The 22,109-nt window shown below is 37.7% G+C and overlaps 1 protein-coding gene across 3 annotated transcripts in view; it reads right to left on the minus strand.

The window, feature by feature from the left end:
* Positions 1–5,886: 5,886 nt before the first annotated feature.
* LOC118579984 (solute carrier organic anion transporter family member 1A5-like) overlaps positions 5,887–22,109 on the minus strand; it is a 49,300-nt gene continuing 33,077 nt past the window's right edge. For all 3 annotated transcript variants that reach the window (XM_036181824.1, XM_036181825.1, XM_036181826.1), the window contains 3 exons: positions 10,373–10,437; positions 9,220–9,337; positions 5,887–6,106 (listed from right to left, as the gene is read on the minus strand). In XM_036181824.1, the coding sequence (XP_036037717.1) occupies positions 5,887–6,106; positions 9,220–9,337; positions 10,373–10,437 (403 nt within the window). The remainder of the gene's footprint in view (positions 6,107–9,219; positions 9,338–10,372; positions 10,438–22,109) is intronic.

Raw genomic sequence — 22,109 nt, forward strand, 5'->3', positions numbered from 1 at the left:
TGTCTGTATAGACCTCCAGACCTCTATGGTTAACTAGCTACCATGCCTAGCTCTGTTCCCAGTGTGGCCTTGAACTTGCAGAGATCCAGTTGAATCTCTGCCTCCTGAATGATAGGATTAAATGCATGTGCTACCATTGTCTGATCTCTTTGTTTAATATAGTGGCTGGCTTTTTCCTCTGATCCCCAGATAAGCCCTATTGGGGTACACAAATAAAATATTACATTTCTTATTTTTTGTCTGAAATAAAAAAGTTATAATTAATATAAGAAAAACTATATACAATAAGTACAATAACTATATACAATATATATAGGCAATAAATACATCAACAATATCTAGTCCATTTGCATTTGGCAAATTCAGTGAAAATATTTCATTATCTATCCTATTTTGGTGAGTCCAAATGTACCTAATTCACTTTCTATACTAACTTGTATTACCAACTGAAAACTATCTTTTGAAGTCTTTATACACTTTACATCTCTTTACTAAAAATTTCTGAATTTGTTAATAAGGAAAATATAACTAATCTTCAATTCACTCAGAGACTATATATATTTCTACTCTTGTTTAAGGTGTTATGTTTGTGCAACTCATTTAAAATTGTAATGTATAGTTAAAAATACAGATTAATAATTAGTCATCTATGATAACCACACTTATAGTCATATTAGTTAAGTTTTCTAGGCATACATAGATATATTTCAACTAGGTAGGTAATGATCAAACACTTCAAAGACCTATAGAATTTAGACTTTCTGAACAATGAGACACATCTGCTCTTGGCAGCACCAATTTACTTCAAAGAAGATGATGGCCATTGAAGAAACTCCATATGGAGTTTTTTTTTTAATTTATGGCAAAAGGTGGTTATTAGGGTCTAAGGATGTGAAAGCTTATGTAAGTTATGAGGGTCTGAGAAAATGTTTGGAGGTATATTAAAAAAAACTGGAAAAATGTTTCAGAATTTTTCCATTCCTATACTATTGTTATATTAGGACTTCTGAAGTTCAGAGTTTTAACATTGATCAATGGAGTTCTGATAAGCTATTAAACTAGCCATAGTAAGGAACTTTCTGCTCCACTTCCTTGGTAGAAAAAGACCACTCAACATTTTGGCTTCTCCTATCCCTCCTCCTAGTTACCTTCTATTTTACTCTGAGCCCACCAGGAAACTCTATGGTCCATTTGGCCAGCTGAATGTAGACTCTGCCTTCAGAACCAAGGTTGACAAAGACATAGCCAAAGACACAAAACGATAATTTCCTTTGGTTGTCTTCTATATCTAAACTTAAAGGTACTTTTCTTACTTACTTAAAAGTACAGAGGAAAAAAAGTTCATGTTTTTGATCCAAAATAATTTTGTGAGTGTCTCCAAGTTTTGCTATGATTCAAAGGCTTGAGTCTACTCCAGCTGTTTACAGACACATGTTAACTGCATCTTCTACAATGAGGATTTCAGTGCAGATTACAAACAATGGTAATGTTAACATATCTAAAACTTTGTCTCTTTTTATAAACTTAAATAATTCATGTAATGTAAGCTTCAGAGAGCTCAACCTTGGATCCACCTGGTAAGGTCAAGCAGATTCCCGATAGGTTCTCCTGTCATATCATTTAGCAGTCTAAGCTTTCTTGGCTGTTGCTTATTCTTGATTGTAATCTCTCTCCTTCCTCTGGTCTTGAGACTTCTTCCACTGCCCTAATTACCAGGATTACAGACCTAGAAGCTTCAAATACACACCCAAGATAAAGATTTTCCTCTAAGCTCTTTAATTTATCTTCTGTCCCTAACCTATATGTCCTGGCAGATTTCCAAACAATTCAACACTGCAGACTATCCAAAAACACCAGCCTCAGATGATCCTTTGAAACTAGTTAGCTCTAGACTTGCTGAAAACAGGTCTAAATGACATGCTTCTGATGAAATTTCCATCCAGCTTGAGATCCAGCATTCAAGAGTGCTCCAGTGTTACCTGTGCCTTGCTAGTCTCAGGTAGTCCAACAGAACCTGGGCAGAAAGATCAGATGTACTATGTCCCCTCCTGGTCCTGGACCAGCATTCTAGCCTTCATGGGATCAAACAAATGGTTGGGAGAGATTTGTTTCTGTTGATTGTACCAAGATCACCAATAGAATTCAACCTTGGTTCTGAAGGCAGAGTCTACATTCAGCTGGCCAAAGCAGACCATAGAGTTTCCTGGTGGGCTCAGAGTAAAATAGAAGGTAACAAGGAGGAGGGATAGGAGAAGCCAAAATGTTGAGTGGTCTTTTTCTACCAAGGAAGTGGAGTAGAAGGCATATGTTCATGTTTCCGTTGCTCTGTGGATCTCTCAGTTTTGTTCACTGTTATTTCAGCTGAGATGTAGTTACAAAAGAAAGTACATCACCCTTTATAATTGTCAAAGGCTGGAATATTAGATCCAAAGTTCCCCTATATCAAATGAGCCATTACCCTAACTGTCAAGAGGGACAAATGACTATCTATGTTGCCTATTAGTATATCAAAGCTCATGCTGGGCAGACAACTATTGGTGAAATTATTAAGGCCACTCCACATAGTTGAAAGGGAGGTTTATTTTGTGGGGTAACTTACAAATGAAGAAATAGGTTGTAAGGTCTGGCAAAGGTATGGCACAGTCTGGCGGTGTTCTCTGGAGAACTCTGCTCAGTCTACCTCCTGCGTCCAGCATCCCAGAACCAAGAGAGAGACCTCCTCTAGATCCTGGGTCTTCCGCTTCCTTCTCCACCCCACCTTGTGGGCGTGACCATTACCGAAGCCTCAATGGGGGTTGGAACTTCCAGGCCAATGCTGGGATGGCTATCCACTACAGGAAACCAATTCACCTGCAGGCCTTCCTGCTTCTTCTCTCACTCCTCTCCTCCATACTTATTTGCTGTGCTATGATCAAATCCTGATGAGAATAAAGCTCAGAATAATATCTTATATCCCCAGGCTTCCAGCATGAGGAAATACTCATGAATTCCAATTCCTGTGTTTTTTGACTGCTTTCCCTAATAAAAAAAAAGTATCAACAAAACACCTGTGCTCTTACAGTGAATTACTACTTCCTTAATAAGAGGTGAGTCCCAGGTGCTGGGAACATGCATGTGAGCACAGGTACCTAGTGCATCAGATCACTTAGAGCTTGGGTCACAGGTAGTTGTGAGCCTCTTGATGTGGGTGGTGGGAACCTAACTCAGACTCTGAGCAAGAGCAGCACATGCTCTTAACTACTGAGCTCTCTCTATCCCCATGAAGCTTTCCTTTTATAAGACACATTCATTGATTCAGATAATCATAATAACATGAAGGTAACTACAGAAAACCCATCAGTTAGATTGTCTACTTTCTCTTTGCTGTTGTTTTGGTTGGGACAATCCCTCAATGGTCAATGTGGTAAAAATCTTAGTCTTTAGCAAGATGCTGTTGAAAGGTGGTAGAAGTATTAAGAGGTGGGGCCTAGAAGGAGGAAGTTGGGTCCATGGTGGTAAGCCCTTGGAAGAGATACTTGGCTCCTAGCCCCTTCTATCCCTCTCTTTTTGGTTCCTAGCCTAAGTGAAGTTAGCAAATTCCTTCCTGTGAGTCTCTTCCTCAATGTGCTGCATAGCACAGGTCCAAAGCAGCAGGGCTGAGTGATCATGGTAGGAGACCTCTGGAGCAAAGTAAGGCTTTCCTTCTTGGAAGTGGATTGACCTTAGTTCCGGTAACAGAAACTGTCACCTTAACTCTCCCATGAACATTCTGGCTCCCTTGAAGAGCTTTTAAGATTGTGGTTGCCTGCATTCTGCTCTAGCAGATAGATGTTCTTTCTCACTTTACTATGCATAAATAACCACAGGATGTTGACCTCCACCCCTTACCTTTCCTTCCTTCATCCTCCCCATCTTTAGGGATTTATGCCATTTTTATATTATGGAATTCATTACCAAGGGAAGAAAAATGAGGAACAGAAAGAACTAGTTTTGGTCATGCTGTTGTTGTGAACCATGGCTCTACAACAACAGACAGGCTTGTTGTTCCTTAAAATCTCTTCATTCTTTATCGTCACAAAATAAGATGAGTTCTATGTCAGTTACTTTTCACTGTTGTGATAAAACACCACAAAGCAACCTGTAGAATACAGAGTTTATTTTTGCTTATGATTCCAGAGGGATGGAAATTCCTCATGGCAAGGAGGCATGACAGCCAGCAACAGGCATGGTGACTGGAGCAGGAAGTTGAGATTTTAGATCCTCAACCAAAGCATAAAACAGAGAGTTAAGTGGAAGTAGGGTGAGGCTTTTAACTCTCAAAACCTAGCCCAGTATGACTCACTTCCTGGATTAAGGGTGCACCAATAATTCTCCCCAAGCAGAGTTATCAACTGGAACCCAAATGTCAAAATTCCTGAGCCTAGGAAGAGCACTCTTACTCAAACCACAACTTGATTTTGTTTTTATACTTTCTATATTATTAATTCCAATTTTATAGTGTAAGTCACTCTTTAAAACTTTATAAATTTTATCTGTTTATTTATTTGTTTCCTTGCTTGCTTGTTTGCAGGTTGGGCATATACCACAGTACAGGAGTATATGGCAACAAACAACTTCCACCGTGTTTGTCCCAGAGATCAAACCCACCTTATCAGGCTTGGTGGCAAACACCCCATTCCATGGAGCCATCTAGCTGGTCCCTTTTTAAAGGTTTTACTCTAAGATTATTTTGAAAATTCATAGATATGTACTCTAAGGACACATGAGTAAAATGAACACTGGGCCAAAAAGGCCACCTAAATATGAGAAAGTAGTCTTTTGAGAACATCTGACACTTCATACAGTCTTTATTTATTTGTTTGTTTTGGTTTTTCAAGACTGGGTTTCTCTGTGTAGCTTTGTGCCTTTCCTGAATCTCGCTCTGTAGACCAAGCTAGCCTCAAACTCACAAAGATCTGCCTGCCTCTGTCTCCTGAGTGCTGGGATTAAAGGTGTGCACCACCACTGCCCAGCCAAGTCTTTATTTTATTTTATTTTATTTTATTTTATTTTATTTTATTTTATTTTATTTTATCTTCAGTAGTTTACTCTACATTGTGGTTGAACCCTGAGTTCCACACATACCAGGCAAGCATTGTAACACTGACATACAACCCCATCTCTACAAAGGCCTTTGAAAGGACTGGCTTTCTCATATACTTGCTTATAAGAAGGAATTTCATGACCAGCTTTGAATTACTAGGGAAAAAAAGCTCCAGCCATCTTTGCTAGATGATTTTTTAAAACCTGATTAAATTTGTCAGTGCTCTAAGTCATCAAATGTGCAGCTTGAGTAATGAAGAAGGGATTGAAAACAACGGATGACACATCAACGAGAAGACTAACTTTGGACGCATCATGTCTAGAATGTAAAAAGAGAGCTAACAACTGATAAATAGATAAAGAGGTATGCGGGTATGTTAATAGAGAAAGGATAAATTTGAACAAATTATTTTAAAGTAACACAATCAAGATGCAAATATTTAGCTCTAAATACCTCCAATATTGAAGCATGAATTCAATGAAATTGAATGGTGTTTCAAGAGTGGGAAAGTTTTAAAGCTTTTTGAAGATAGGTAAGAAATACACATTTGCTTTGATTAAGTTAAAAGAGAAAATGCTGTTTGTAAATGAAGACATCTTTAAAGTTCAGTGTGTTGGGGGTGGGGTATCAGCATGGTCTTTCCTGGGAAAATCTTAAGTGCTACCCCAATGGTTTTAAATGCTATCAGTTAATATTTTTATCATGTTTAAAAATAACTTTTGAGATCCTTAAGGATAAGAAATAGGTTCCTATAGTATTCTCACGATTCAAAAGAACCAAAGGCACACTCTGTCATGGGCTTGTGTAGGCCCATAGAAAACTCATTACAGCTTAGTTTTCAGTTCCCCGTCATTCTCAACCCCAGGACTTCTGTGCACATCCACGCCCTCGCTTTTCTTCTCTATGAGCTTCATCTCTGCAAGCTCAGTTTCTGAGGAGTCAATTTCCCCAGGGAGCTGGCGCTTTCTCATGAGTATTAGAATGAAGAACGCTAGGAGAAAGCTTGATCCTCTTAGTGCTGCAGGCACGCCAATGTAAATGTTCCTGTGGAAAACAGCTCATCTGTATTAAATCTTAACATATTCAGTGGAAGCTAATTTTGTATATTCTTATAGATCATTTATTCTTCAAAGAAAAACATCAGGTGATTATTTTTCCCATGTACTTTATATAATCTATTTTATTGAGTTATTAGTTCTGTTTATTAGAATGTCAAAAATTTTCCAACGTAAAAGCTTAAATATATTTTCTTCACTTTGGTCATGGTTAGTTTCCATTGTCAACTTGACTGGATTTAAGATCATTATAGAAAGACATCTGTGGGTGTGTCTATGAGCATGCTTTCAGAAATGATTAGCTGAGTATGAAGTCCCTTGATACCATGCACTGGGCTTCTAGCTCTGAATGCTTCCTGACAGAGCAGGCAACATGATCAGCCTCCTTACTCTCCTCCACCATACCTCCTCTGCCATCATCTCACACTAAGCCACTATGTTTCCCCTGCCATTATTGCCTGTTTTTTAAATACTGAGATGATAACACCCCACATTAGGTTAAAAGAACTCTTCTGTTTTGTTTGCTCACATTTTGATCACACATGTGTAAAACATCATAAAGTCACCTTTCAAGATTTCTCTACTACTAAGAAATTTGTATACTGTGTAATACCAATAGATTTTCATGACATTAAAATCCTTGTATGGCCGGGCAGTGGTGGTGCATGCCTTTAATCCCAGCACTTGGGAGGCAGAGGCAGGCAGATCTTTGTGAGTTTGAGGCCAGCCTGGTCTACAGAGCAAGATCCAGGAAAGAAGCAAAGCTATACAGAGAAACCCTGTCTCAAAAAAAAATCCTTGTATGTCTAAAAAAAGTCCTATTAGTCATTTTTATATATTAATAGTTTCAATTTGTTAATTTCCATGCATAATTTTGCATGTATAATGATCAATTTCTTTTTATTATTTAAACTGTGTATATGTTGGGTCTCTGTGTGGATATGTGTTTGGGAGTCCTGGATACCTTGAAATTATTATAATAAGAAGTTTTGACCTGCACAACATGGGTTATGGGAATTGAATCATGTGCTCTGCAAGAGCAGTATGTGCTCTTAACCCCTCAGCCATCTCTTTAGCCCCAAATTCATTTCAGTTGCTGAACTTGTCTAGTTTAATTATGAAGACTGTATAAACTTCACAAAATGAATTAGGTAATTTCCCCTTTCACCATTTCTGAGAGTTACATTGATACTGTTCTAAGCACTTGTTCTTTATAAGTTTGATAAAATATACCTTAAGATTTCTGGATTTAATGTATTTGGGAAACAGGTGTTTTGACAAGTACATTTCTAAATGACTATGAAAGCATTCTTTCATGTTCTCAATATTTATAGGAAAATATGGTGTGATGCATAGTGCTGTCAACTTCATATAATCTAGAAACTCCTGGGAAGGAAGTTTCAGTGAAGGCCTGTGTGGATTTTGTTGGCTTGATGTTGATGTAACGTTGATTACAGTAACTGGGGTGAAAAGTCCCATCCCTTAGTGGGTGGCACCATCCCTTAGACAGTAAACCCTGGACCACAAAAGAATAAAGAAAATGATCATGCCTACTTCTGTAGTGGGAAAATATAAAAATAGTATATATGTGTAGACGCTTAAGACTTTAGATATAACAGCCTAGAAATACAATTGAAATTTTTTTACTAGAGGGATAATAGAGTAAAAAGTATCTCAGTTATTTTTCTCTCACCACAATAAAAGAACTTGACAAAAATAAATTTAAAGGAAGAGGGAATCAATTTGGCACACAATTCCAGGTTACATCCTACTATTGTTGGATATCAAGTCAACTGGAACTTTAATTCACACATACACTGACAGAAGAAACTGAATCCTTTGACACTGTTGCTATGGACACACCAGGCTGAGAATGGTATCTCAGCCAATCACTTGAGGACAGGACAATGATCAGCACTTTTCTCTTCCAGAATTTTTCAGTATTCTCACTTAGAAACAGAGGAGTGGGTCTTGCCTACAGCTTTTGTTGTTGGTGTTGGTGTTGAAGTGGTTTTAGGAACAAGGAGGAGCACAGTGCAGTCTGTATCAAACAAAGTTTCTCTGTGGGCTTTCTTGGGCCTGCTGCCCTCAAAGGCCAGCAAGGTAACAGCCTAAGTCTGGCTCAAGATCAGCCTGTCATGACCCCTGGGCATAGAGCAGCAGTGAACCCACGATTCTTTCCTATACAGTTAGTGACAGGGGCCTGTGTAGCACTGAGAATGGTGGGAACCATGTGGGTAACTGCCTTTCATCTAAACAGAAACATGAAAGCACACAACTGGATGCACCCAGATCTCAGAGGCCAGGCCCCTGGTCTGCTGGGTCTTGGGGTTAGTGGTTTCAGTTATGTCTATGTGTGACAACATCCTTCCCCTTTGTGAAACTCTCTTTGTACCACAGTCACTCTACTGAGCTATGTCATGTTCATGAGGCAGCAGACCACTAAGTGCAAGGGAGCATCTATGGGTTCCCAGATATGTGACCATCTGTCAAATTCAGGCAGCAGGCCCCTTCTCAAGGAGGCCCCTGGCAACATCACTGGGCATGATTATAAACTGCAAGGGCCATCTACAGATTTGGGGTTCTTTTTATCAGGATGCAAACATGAGAGGGCTGTGACTATTCCAGGAGCTATAATGTCAGAATCCATGCTGCTTGAATGTGCTGGGACTACCATACTGACCCCTGTGGAAGGGAAGAGTCCTCCTTTCTATTCACAGGTATGGGGTGGTAGGAGCCAAGAGATTTGTTTCCACCAACAGTGCCATTGTCCCTGGTCTCTGGATCCAGTTTATCTCCAGTGTTCTCCCATTCCAGCTTGGCTCAGGATGTAGTTCTCTCTCTACTGCTCCAGAGTCTCTACAAGACACCCTGCTCCCTTTCTGAAGTACTTTGAAGGGTTAGATTAGGAAGCCCACTCACACTTAAATATATCAAGTACTTTAGAAATAATGGGAAAATATCAAAATACATAAATAAGGAAGTTATACCACTCATGTGAGTTCTGAAAATGAAACCAAATATCATATCTCTCAAGAAAATGTTAGGTGTGAATGGGTCATTTTATGCACTAAAAGCACAGTTTACAAAAATTATTATTACCTGAGTTCATTTATATCATACATCCTGCATGCCCCTGGTTCACCACATTTCAGAGTTCCCCAGTGTAAACAGGTTCTGTCTATCAAGGCACCAAAGTACATAGGTGCTGGAATGCCAGCTGCAGTGAGGAGAAAGAAAAACAGCCCATTGGCAGGAAGAGAGAAAAGAGAGAGATGTGTTATTTTATTTGGAAGTACTTCAGTTTCCCTATTTAAAAATATAAAAAATTATACATCAAAGTCTCTACATTTACTTTTAGGAATTATAAGTTAATATAAAGTTTCTAGATCAAAACAAATGAAAATTATATATAAGATGCTAATAAAATATCTATTGGGTTCATAACTGTGAACCTCATGTATTTTCTGAAGTATCTTATGCTGGTTTTCTATACATCTAACTAAAAGAAACATTTTTCTATCTTATTTTATTCCTGAATCTACTAAAATAATCAAAGGCTTAATTAAGTTTTTGTGTACTCTTTAAAGACAAGCAAAAACATTTATCATCTCTGCAGTTACCTCATTATCAGACTAATTACAAGTTGCCATTTCCAAATGCAAAGGCTTGTGAACTTGTGGACAGAGCACAAGATGTTAAAGATGCTACATAGTTGTTGGAACTTCCTGGATGTGGACAGTTGGAATAGTGCAGATCCAAACACAAACTATCTTTTTCTTTCATATTAGTTATGCATTGCCCCATCCCTGTATCTTACCTTACATCCATGTAACTATCACATGAAGCCTCTGCGGGATATATTGATTTAACAGGTCTCTATCCTCCACTCACCAAAACACTAAGAATGCTATCAGATAGCATCTGAACCTACAGAGGAGAATTAATTCCATGCTTTGCTGTAACCAACCTACAATATATATTTGAGAAGTGCCATATTCATCACTTCCTTTGTTCTCTAACTAAAAACATCACTAATTGTTACCATGTTGGAACTTGATATTTGGATGACTTGAGTCTGTGTTCCCATCATGGTGACTCATGTTTGATTTCAAATGAAACCCTCTTATTCCCTTTAAGGTGAGGGTTGTGTTTTGTTGCTAACAATATAATTGCTATGTTTTTCTTCCAAAAATACCAATTGGCTTACTAAGCATTTGATATTGATCTGATATGTTGGGGAAATTGTTCATACCAAATACTCTTATGCAAAAGGCATGCAATCCAACTCCAAGGGATTTCTCTTCAGACTTGATACACCTGAGAAATACATATACACATAAATAAAAGTACATCATGCAAACCCATATCTGTCCTAGCATCATTCCAATGACAGTCATAGTTCATGATCCTAATTGTTAAGTTTTCCATCCTGAAGAGAGGATAATACAGCTCTACTATTAAGCACACACAGGGGAAGGAGACTATTGCTTCTGAGAGCTGTCCTGTGACCTCCACACATCTAAAGTGGGGTGGAGCCCTTTAACAGCTAGATATTAGCTGCTAACCTAGATAAATAATTTTCTGGTTACCGTGGTTATCACCATACTGTACCCAAAATAATGGACCCAAAGCTTTGAAACCACAAACCAAATAAATCTTTCTTCTCTTAAGTTGTTTGCCAGGCCCTTTGCCAAGTTGATAAAAAATCTAACACATGTTACATAAAAAATCAAGATATAGTAAAGGCAACCCCACAGATAAACAGAGAAAGACTACATCATTAGGCTATGACATTAAGAGAAGGCCTTTGTTATATGGAGTTAATAATTTTATACACTTATCTTTCCTGTACTGCCTACAAAATTAGACAAGATGGTTTTGAGAATTACATACAAAGGGAGGTGTATGAAACAGGATAAAACCTGAAAAGTATTTTTAAATTAGGAATACAGAAGCCCCTTTAAAACATGGTCTTTCCCCACCAAATGCACCCTTGGTTAATAAAAGCATAATAAATGCAACTGTTGAGACTACATTTTGGAAATAATTCCATGAAAGAGTTCAAGAAAACACAACAGACTAGAAGAGTAATAATAGTCTGCAAACAGTAGGACCATGTCATCCATCACTTACATTGCAATCATCAGTTCACACATTAGGGCCTACCAGGTAGCTCAGTGGGTAAAAGTGCTTGCCACCAAGATTGACAAACTAAGTGTTCAATTTCTAGAACTTAGAACTTACATGGTGGCAAGAGAATCAGCTTCTGCAAGATGTCCTCTCATTTCAATGTGAATCACACACACACACACACACACACACACACACACACACATACACAATGCTTTTAAAAATCATACATTAGCCTTTAATCCCAGCACTTGGGAGGTAGAGACAGGCAAATCTCTGTGAGTTTGAGGCCAGCCTGGGCTACAGAGTGAGTTCCAGCAATGGTGCAAAGCTACACAGAGAAACCCTGTCTCCAAAAAACCAATAAAAGAAAAAAAATCATACATTAAAACATCAACAAGCCACATTTTTTACACCTACTTGAAGACTCAACTTCAGAAAGTACAATAATTGAGAATGTGAATGAGACATGGAAGTGGGAACAAGTGTGCAGTAATATGAGAATATCTCTTGAGAATGTGTTTGGAGGTTCTGCCAGAATAGTTGAGCTACTCATAAACTCTTTATTTATGACCATCTCCTTCTAGATGAAAAATTTGTCCTTATCAATTTAGCATGCTGCTTTGGAACAAAGGTACTTGGAGTATTGAGAGATAAAAGAGACACAGTGCAGCCACATCACCTGAATCAGCCTAAAACGTTATGAGTTGACAGCCAAATTTCCCTTACTTGCAAGAACAAGTCTTAAGAACTAGCAACACTTGGTGCCTCTATCTGTCTATAAACCTATGAACTAAAACAAGGGACATCATATCTATGCTTATGTGAATATAAAAATATAACATCTTACCATGGAAGATGAATGTAAAAGAACGTGTATCTAGCCTATTCCACTGAGTATCAATGGTGGGTAGAAGTAGCGGAAAAGAAGAACCAAGGGCAAGAAATGGAAAGGCAAGGGAGAGAGGGGGAAGGGAGAGGAAAACAGGGAAGGGAAGAGAAGGGGAGAGGAGAGGCGAGGCATCAGGAGAGCAGAGGAGAAAAGTGAAGGAAAAGGAATGGGGAAAGGTATTTAGAGAAGAGGAGAAGGGAAGGGTATGGAAAGGAAATGTGGGCAAGGGAACAAAAATGTACAGTTCCCCATCAGGGAGAAGTGAGAACCTTGGTTCAGTCTATGAGGATAAAATGTTATGAATTACACAACATAGTTAGCTCAACTTTGCTTCTGAATTTCAATGAAACAAGAAAAGGAGTGTTGAACTGTTTTCTGATTGCTAGATTGGAAAGAATACTTGTAAACAACAACAACAACAAAAATTTGCAACTTTGTAATGGGTAACTGTTCTAGTCATGACCTTGAAGCACGGTCCCTAGTGAGGTGGAAGGTAACTGTTACGCCTGCCTATGACTTTGAAGAACATGCCCCTAGGGTGTGGCTGCTCAGGAGACTTAAGACCTAGGATACATGTACACGGTGCTTTCTTCACTCCCTTGTGGTTTTGGATGCTGGGACTGACCAGGCAGATCTTGGAAGATCAGTGTGGGACATAGCTTGGCTTTCCCAGACCCTGTCATAAATACTTGTGCTATAGTGAGTTAACCCCTATTAATTTCCTTGTTCATTAAATAGACTCAGTGGATTTCTTGCCCCCCTCATTGGATATCCAGTGTCCCATGTGGAAGCATTTATGGGCCATCATGCCTTTCACCCATGCAGATAGCTTCCACTGATCCCCACCCACAGGCTCTGTGAGCAGCAGCCTGTGTGATCTGCCACATACTGGCAGCTCAGATCCCTGCTTTCTAACCATGCTCATCCCACTTCCTCTCCTCTCCCTCCTCCCAAGTTGCATGTCTATGTCCCACACACCATGGTAGACTTGCATCCATTCACTAATTGGGCTATTCCATGGGTACAAGAGCTTACATGCTGCCTCCAGTCTGCATCACCTGCCCCCATGGCTCATTCAAACTAGCATTAGCTGGAGTTCAAAAACCAAATGCCCTACTGGGTCCCATACATGCTGCTGAGTACCTGAACAGCTCCCAGAGAAGACAGTTTATGCTGATACATTCCTTATTACTCCTGCTGCTTACACTTGTTGCATGAGAGTGTGAGAATGAAAGAGTGCACCTCCATGACAGGTTGAGCCCCTGCCCCGCAGCTCTACAGGCCACATGCAGTCTTCCCTGCCACTCCCACAGATGTCTGTATGCCTCAGTTGAGTTTGGCATACATCACTGCACAGCCAGTTGTGGTGGTGCACACCAGCAGGATTTGTTCAGTAGCTGTTTAAGCCCAATACAGGCCAAGGTCTTCAGAACACACTTCAGGACCTACTTCAGTGCTACTTCTGTGACACCTGTTGGCCAAATAATGCTACTACACTCAAAACCCATTGCAAGAACTGGCACATCAGCTCTCAAGGATTTTATCTAAGGTAAAATTACTTGATAATGTTACTCCTTTAACTGACTAATAAACAAATTAATAAAGTTTGTATTCACAAATTTTAAATATATCTCAAAAATGGCAGAAAATATCACATCTCAGGAATTTTAAAACTTTTTTGCTTGCATTATGAATGAAAGTTTACAGGACATATATGACCTTCCTGGAATGTATATGATGTTCACTATAATGGCAATTAGTATAGTGAACATCATATCATTGAAAAATTGGCTTAACAGTAACAGCAAAAATGGGACATTAATGGGACTGATTCAGGCCTTACAAGGTAGTAATGAAGACTTAAATAAAGGGATTCTTCCTTTGGAATCTGCTAACTTACCATGAGAACTTCAGTCCATTAATAATAACTGGATGACCAGATTTAATTCTATTGATAATAAATATGGATATGTAATGGATAAAACAATAACTCTTCAGAGCAATTTAATGCTATTCAGATACTTTATAAGGAGGAAAGATCATTGCTAATTGATAGAATAAAGTCTATGGAATCATATGTTTCAGAAGAATATAAAAAAACTGTATGATCCTATGGAATTTTTAGAATCCTTTACAACAGAGGAGGTTCAAATACTGCAACAGGCAGTAGTTAATGGATTTCAAGCTCTGGCAGAATTTCTCAGGAAAGATAAAAAAGACACTAATAAGCAGAAAGGCAAGGTCATACAAGTCATAAAATCACCAGGTGGCTTTTATGAAATGGCCTATCCTGTCATCATCTGTGAGAAGCCAGCAGATGATAAACATCCTGAAACATGTGAAATATATCTTGCAACCAATTCATATGAGAGATTTAAAACCTTTAAAGAAGCAGTTGTCACCTATGGTATACACTCAATGTATATAAAGGAGATGTTAAATATGTTGTCTTCTACAAATAGAATCATACCAGATGATTGGAATCAGTTCATCTCAGCTGTCTTAGAATACAGCCAGCAATTACAATGGAAACACTGGTTGAGAGAAGAATCTAAAATCCTTGAACAATGAGGTAAGATGATAAGTTTTGAGATCTCTCAAGTTCAATTTCTTGAAGGCCATTTTGCTGATATAAATGTACAAGCTATTTTTGATGATCATACCATATCCCCATGCCATACAGCAGCTTTAAATGATTGGGAACAAATTCCAGAACCATCTGAGCTATGTAGGAAAGTTTTCCAAGGGTCAAAAGAAACATTTACTGATTTTTTTTTTACAAAGGCTAACTATGCCTGTAAACAAGGAAGTATCAGACTAAGAACTAAGAGAAGTATTAACTCTATCCTTGCCTTTTGACAATGCTAATATAGAATGCAAAAGAATAATTACATTTTTAAAGGTCAAGTATGCTCCTTTGGAGGAATGGATTCATCATAAAAATGATGTTGAGTCTCTTAACTATGGTGAAGAAGCTTGGATAGGAGAGGCAATTTCCAGAGTTGGAAGAAGGCCTCGTGGTACCAAATGTTTTAAATTGGTAATCAGGTCATATGAGAAGAAATTTTACACAAGGTGCTCCTAGAAGAAATAATTCTTCTAGTAATAACCTAAATGGGAGGCCCCAAACTTCTGGATTATGCAGAAGATGTGGCAAATGCCAATAATGGACCAATGAATCTAGATCAACAATAAATATACAAGGCAACAGTTTATTAGTGGGGAATGCTTCAGGAGGCCTCTCACAGGTCCCCAAATTGAATGTGGTCCAAACATTTCTAGCCACTGTGGAGGAAATTCCCCTCCAGGACAATTAACCCAATGTCTAATGTAAAGAATGATATTGCACTAAATAATGGAACAGCTCTGATAGATGGATCAAAAATTCCAAAAACACCATCAAATGAATATTTTGGCAGACTTCCATAAATGAACGAAGACCAAAGCTTAGAGTATGAATTAATGGCATTGTTCTGGAAGGACTGGTAGACATAGGTGTGAATGTGACTATAATTACACAAAAATCATGGCATCCAAATTGGCCTTTCCAAGAGGTAAATGTTCAATTTTTAGGGATTGGAACCCTATCTTAGCTAAAAACAAAGTTTGAGATAAGTTGAATGCATAGGGCCAGAAGGACAGACAAAGGTGACAAGGACTAAAAGAGTCCAAGAGAGTTATCAGCTGAAGCTGAGAAGGAATTGGCTCTAGTAGAAAAGAAATATGAGAAACTCATGTGGATAGTGTGAATCCAGGACTTAACTGCATTCTGGTCATACTCCCTTCCAGACATCCCCCACAGGGATTTTGATGCAGAGGAAAGATATTATATTGGAATGGATATTTCAACCATTTAAACTGAGTAAGAAATTAAAAACTTATGTGGAAAAGATCTCTGATTTGATTCTAAAAGGAAAATTAAGATTTTATCAATTGACAGAAATGTTCCCAGCAGAAATGTTAGTACCTTTAAGTAATGATGAGATTTCCTCTTTATAGAAAGATAATGAATACAAGCATAGAGACTGCAGTAACTTTTCGGGAGAGATTAACAATTGTTATCCAAAAGCAAGAGAAGAGAATTCACTTTTTAAAAAACTGAATGGGTCCTTCCTCACATTGTATGACAAAAGCCAGTCCCCACATTCTATGCTGATGCAAATAAGTCAAGAAAGGCAGGATATAAGTCAGGAGACTTAAGTAAAGTGGTCAGAAGTCTCTACAAAGTCTTTACAAAAGGCAGAACTCTATGCCATTCTTTTATTAATAATGGATTTCACAGAACCCCTCAATATAGTCACTGACTCTCAATACACAGAGAGAATTGTTTTATATATTGAAACTGTTGTATTTGTTCCTGGTAATATGGAGTTGCCTTTGCTATTTATAAAATTACAGGAAATCATCAGAAATAGTGAACTTCGTATATATATAAAACATCAGATCCCATATGGGTCTGCCAGACCTCTAGCACTAGATAATGATGAGATTTATCAATTATTAATATGTAATGTGCTAAAAGCCTTAGAATTTCATAGAAAACTCCATGTGAATAGCAAGGGTCTGAAGAAGGATTTTTCTATAACTTGGTAACAAGCCAAAGAAATGGTTTAAAAAATGTCCTATTTGTTCCTTTTATAACCAAACTTCCTTACCTTCAGGAAGCAATCCCAAAGATATACAGAGAAATAAGATTTGGTAGATGAATATGTTTCATTTCACAAAAATTGGAAGATTAAAATATGTACACCATACCATTGACACGTATTGGGGATTTTAATGGGCAACTCCTATGAGTTCTGAAAAGGCTGATTCTGTGATTACACACGTTTTAGAAGTTATGGCCACCATAGGAATACCTGTACAAATTAAGATTGACAATGCTCTAGCATACATCTCAAATAAAGTGAGACAGTTTTTTGTGTATTACAATATAAAGCATATTAGGGCTATACCACACAATCCCATAGGCCAAGCAATTATAGAAAGTTCTAATTAAACTTTGAAGGATATACTAAATAAACAGAAAGAGGTAACAATGACTCCTAGAAACAGATTGCATACTGCTTTATTAACCTTGAATTTTCTTAATGCTGGTGAGAAAAGAATAACAGCTATGGAGAGACATTGGCCAAGAGAAAAACTCCTGAGCTAAACCAACCAGTTTACTTCAAAGATGTGTTGACCTCAGAATGGAAACCAGGATACATTCTATGTTGTGGAAGGTGCTTTGTTTTGTTTCTACAGGAAAGATGTTATGGTACCAAAAAATTAATAAAAATTCTATTTGAACAGGAGAAACCCCTTGATGAGGAGAAGTAAAAGCTCATCTGTCGATGTGATGACTCTTCAATTTGTGAGAAAAACTCAACAAATAAGGGTCAGAGCATGGTTTGGTTTTTTGTTTTTACAGGATAATAGAAATAACCATCTTCCAGAAATCACAAGGTCTTGGATACCCATATGTCTACAACAGAAGAAAAGAACCTATTGGTACCAATAGGGTAATATCTCAGTGCCTAACATTATCTCTTTAACTCAAGAAAAGTTGTGGTCATGATTCAATTATAAATCATGCTGGCTTTGGCTTTCCCCTACTCTAAACCCAAGCTTGGTGCTAAAAGAAACAATTAAGAGATTCTGTCTCATATCAGAAGAGCTGTCTGGTGTGGGACAGAAGAAAATCAATAATCTAGGGACTGTTGTCGTCAAGATTCTATTTCTTTACAAGCTTGTCCTTGCTTTCAGAGACTCTTTCCTCTATTCAGAATAAATCTAAACTTTCCATTTTGATATCAATAATGTTCAAATTTTTCCACTATAAAAATAAGTCTTTCCAATAGCAATCTCTGAAGCTTCCAGAAGGAAGATGGGACCCCACAACAATGACTCTACCCAGTCCAGAATGATGCCATGGTACCCATGAACATTATTCAATGGTCAACTTTGGAATGAAAACTCTCCAAGACAGTTCCAAGATGAGATGATCCATCATACTAAACTTCTAGCCAGAATCTCAGACAACCTTACCCATTACTCTGAGACTGGCTGCAGAATCTACAGCTAGTACTATTGAGACCTAGCTATCTGAGCTTTCTGATAGGACCCCATAGAGATACCATCACCCCATAAAGAGCAGGAAGCAATTCTAAGAAAATGATGTCCCTTCTCCCAAAGGTTTTATTATTCTCCAGGTTATGGATAATGGTTATAGGGCTGGGAGTAAACAATAAAAATCAGACTTGGTATTCTCCTTAAGAAAAGAAAAGAAAATTGATAGGTGTAGGATGTTAAGGTAGATTATTGTATATGCTAGTAAACTAATTTAATAAAATAGCAGCCTTAGATAATTTGTGCTGTTATAGATTCTTGTATATTAATACAAATATTGTATATTGATGTAAACGTTCTAACCTAACACAAAACTGTATAAAATAAGAATGATTATTAAGTATTGTCAAGGAGAAATAATGGGTAATGACCTAAGCAAAATGGAACTACAACCAACAAGAATAACATCAAACAAGAGACATACTAAAATCCAGAGATGTCCAAAACATAAGAAAATGGTACGTTAGAGAGGTTATTCCAAAAGCTGTCCTATCTTGAAGAATCTGAATCTAGTATTTTGTATGTTCTAGCCAAGATATGAGAATATTGTAATTGTAACTATTAGTCCTCAACCCCAACAAAGACCTGAGAAGGAATATAATAATATCTAAGAAAATGGAAAATGCATGCAAGCAACTTTCATCAATTAGCAGAAATAGACCCAGAAGAAGCTGTAACACCTTTTACTAATGATGAAATTGACAAATTATGGGTAGAAAGTGAACTTTTGTAAAGAACTTGGGAGTAAATTTTTGGGAGATTTAACAAAAAATATCCCCAAAGCAAGAGAACTCAATTTATAAAAGAACTAACTGGACCCTCCCTCACATTGTACAGGAAACACCAATATCTGGAGCCCCTAAATTTTATTCTGATGTAAAAAACCTTGCAAGGACAAGGTTATAAATCAGTAAATTTAAGTAAAGTGGCTCAAAGCCCTTATGATTCTATCTAGAAGTCAGAATTATATTCTATTCTGATGGTATTAATAGATTTTACAGAACCTATTAACACAGTTACTGACTCAGTATACAGAAAGAGTTGTTTTACACAATGAAACTGCTGAATTTATTCCTTGTGACTCAGAATTAACTTCATTGTTTATTCAGTTACAAGAAATAATCAGAAATAGGAAACATCCCTTATACACATTGGATCCCATATGGGTCTACCAAGCCCTCTAGCACAAGGTAGTGACAAAATTGATCAACTATTAAAAGGAAATATGCTGGAGGCCTCAGAATTTCATTAAAAAAAAATCCATTATGTCAACAGCAAGGGTTTACAAAAGGATTTTTCCATCACTTGGTAACAAGCAAAGGAAATTATAAGGAGATCTCCTACTTGTTCTTTATATAACCGAACTCCACTACTTTTAAGAAGTAATTCAAAGGGTATTCAAATGAGTGAAATTTGTCAGATGGATGTGTTTCATTTTGTAGAATTTGGAAAATTAAAATATGTATGCCAAACCATTGATATGTCTTCATGGTTTCAATGGGCAATTGCTTTGAGTTCTGAAAAAGGCTGATTCTGTAATCACACATTTGCTAGAAGTTATGGCCATCATGGGTATACCTAGACAAATTAAGACTGATAATGCTCCAGCACATGTCTCCGGTAAAATGAAACAGTTTTATTTTTCTCATTACTATGTAAAGCATATTACAGATATACCACACAATCCTATAGGGGAAATAGTCATAGGAAGTTCAAATCAAACTCTAAATGATATGCTAAATAAACAGAAAGGGGTAATAAAGACCCACAGAAATAGATTGCATAATGCTTTATTAAATTTGAATTTTCTAAATGCTAATGAGAAAGGAACAATAGCTCCAGAGAGACATTGGATAATAGAAAAAACTACAGAATTAAATCAGACTGTATACTTTAAAGATGTGCTGACCTCAGAATGGAAAACCAGGATATGTGTTATGTTGGGAGAGAGATTTTGCTTTTGTTTCTTCAGGAGAAGAAAAGCAATGTATACCATCAAAATTGATAAAGGTTTGATTTGAACAAGGGAGACATTGGACATGTCTTGCCTAAGATAGGTAGTAATTAGGAGACCTGGTATTAAAGCAGATTGTCTACTCTGGCTCATGTTGTAGCCATACATATTTTAGTGTAGGACTACATAAAATAGTTTCCTGTGAAGGAGTAGGCATGCTAGGTGTACTAAGAGTTACCTTCCCAAGGGCTGAGCATTAACTGAGTAAATGCTTTTTCTGGACACAGTCAGAAGAAGAAGAAGAAGAGGAGGAGGAGGAGGAGGAGGAGGAGGAGGAGGAGGAGGAGGAGGAGGAGGAGGAGGAGGGGGAGGAGGAGGAGGAGGAGGAAGAGGAGGAGGAAGAGGAGGAGGAGAAGGAGAAGAAGGAGAAGAAGGAGAAAAGAAGGAGATGATAGTTCATTAACCAGCATGGCCATTCAATCTAAAGTAACTTACATGAATAACAAATGCTTCTTATTTGATCAGATATAACTTGCCAAAAGGGAACCTTCCCAAAATTAGGGTTGGAGAAGGGTTTTGTTTTTATTTTTTCATGAGAATGAAGGCATTCAGCTAAGAAATTTGAAGATAACTGAACAAATCATTAAAAAGAATGTCCCAAGAAAATGAGTAAATTTGCCTATTAGTAAATCACATTTACAACAGGATAAAATTTCAGAAATCTTCCTAAATGTTTGCTTCTGCTGTTCTTTACAGATACATAATGTAAATGTTCTTTTTGTAGTCCCAGTCCAATTAAAAATTAAAGCTGGCTTTGGAGTGAGAGTGTGGCTCTCTCCTTCTCTAAACCCAAGCGTGCTTGTTAAAGAAAAATGCAAAACCTCTGTATCATGTCAGAGGAGCCATCTGATATGATGAAAAACCAAAATTAAGGGACTATTCTATTGCTGCTAATCTCATGATCATTTGGTTTTATTTTGACTATTTAAAACTTTGCTTAAGGTATGAATTTTATAACTATATATATATATAAATATATATTTAACTTCTTATCGTGATATTAATGGTCATATAGAGTACTGATAATTCTACCTTTCTGTACATGATTTCAGGCTTGAGTCTCTATCAAGTAACTAGGAATTAAGTTTTGTAGTCTGCATATACATAACAGACATTGATCCCTTAATCTCTTTGAGATCTGCTGCATATGATATTTAAGATGTTTAAGTTTTCTACAATGAACCATGACCATGCCTAACAGTGACTTTAAAGTCTCCAAAATAATAATGGGGCCCCACAATGATGATTCCACATGGACTATGATAACTAAGCTGACAAATACCACCAAAAGACTGGCTTTGAACTACAAACTTCTCAGGAAAATCTTGAGGTGGCAAGCATAGATGATTCACCCTCACAGACTATTCTAGCCAGGACTTGAGACAAGCCCTGCATTTTCACATTACACAGACACTGGACAGCAAATGATATGGCAACCTCTCCCAGGGCTTGACAATTAACCCAAAATTTTCCTGTCAGGATCATGGGCAGTCCTCTCCCAACCCACGTGACTGTTTTTTGTTGAGACTGTAGTCAGTCAGGTCACCTTCATAGAGACTGTCCTAAATCTCGACCCAAGACCAAATGCTCTAAATACAAAAAGAGTTTTCACTGGGCACATGATTGTAGAAGCTCTTCCCAGCTGCCTTTAAACTTAAAGAGTGGCATCCCTCTTCCCAGAAAACAAGAGGGGGTCCCTCCAAACTCAGACTGTTCTGGACCCTTCCCATACTCCCCCATTCTCCCACAATGGACATCTACCTGGATGGCAGACCCACCAAGGGACTAGTGGACACAGGGGCAGAAGCCACTGTAATATCTCTTAATGATGCTCAAGCCTTC

This window comes from Onychomys torridus, chromosome 3 (genome assembly GCF_903995425.1).
Source record: "Onychomys torridus chromosome 3, mOncTor1.1, whole genome shotgun sequence".
In the NCBI taxonomy this organism is placed as follows: Eukaryota; Metazoa; Chordata; class Mammalia; order Rodentia; family Cricetidae; genus Onychomys; species Onychomys torridus.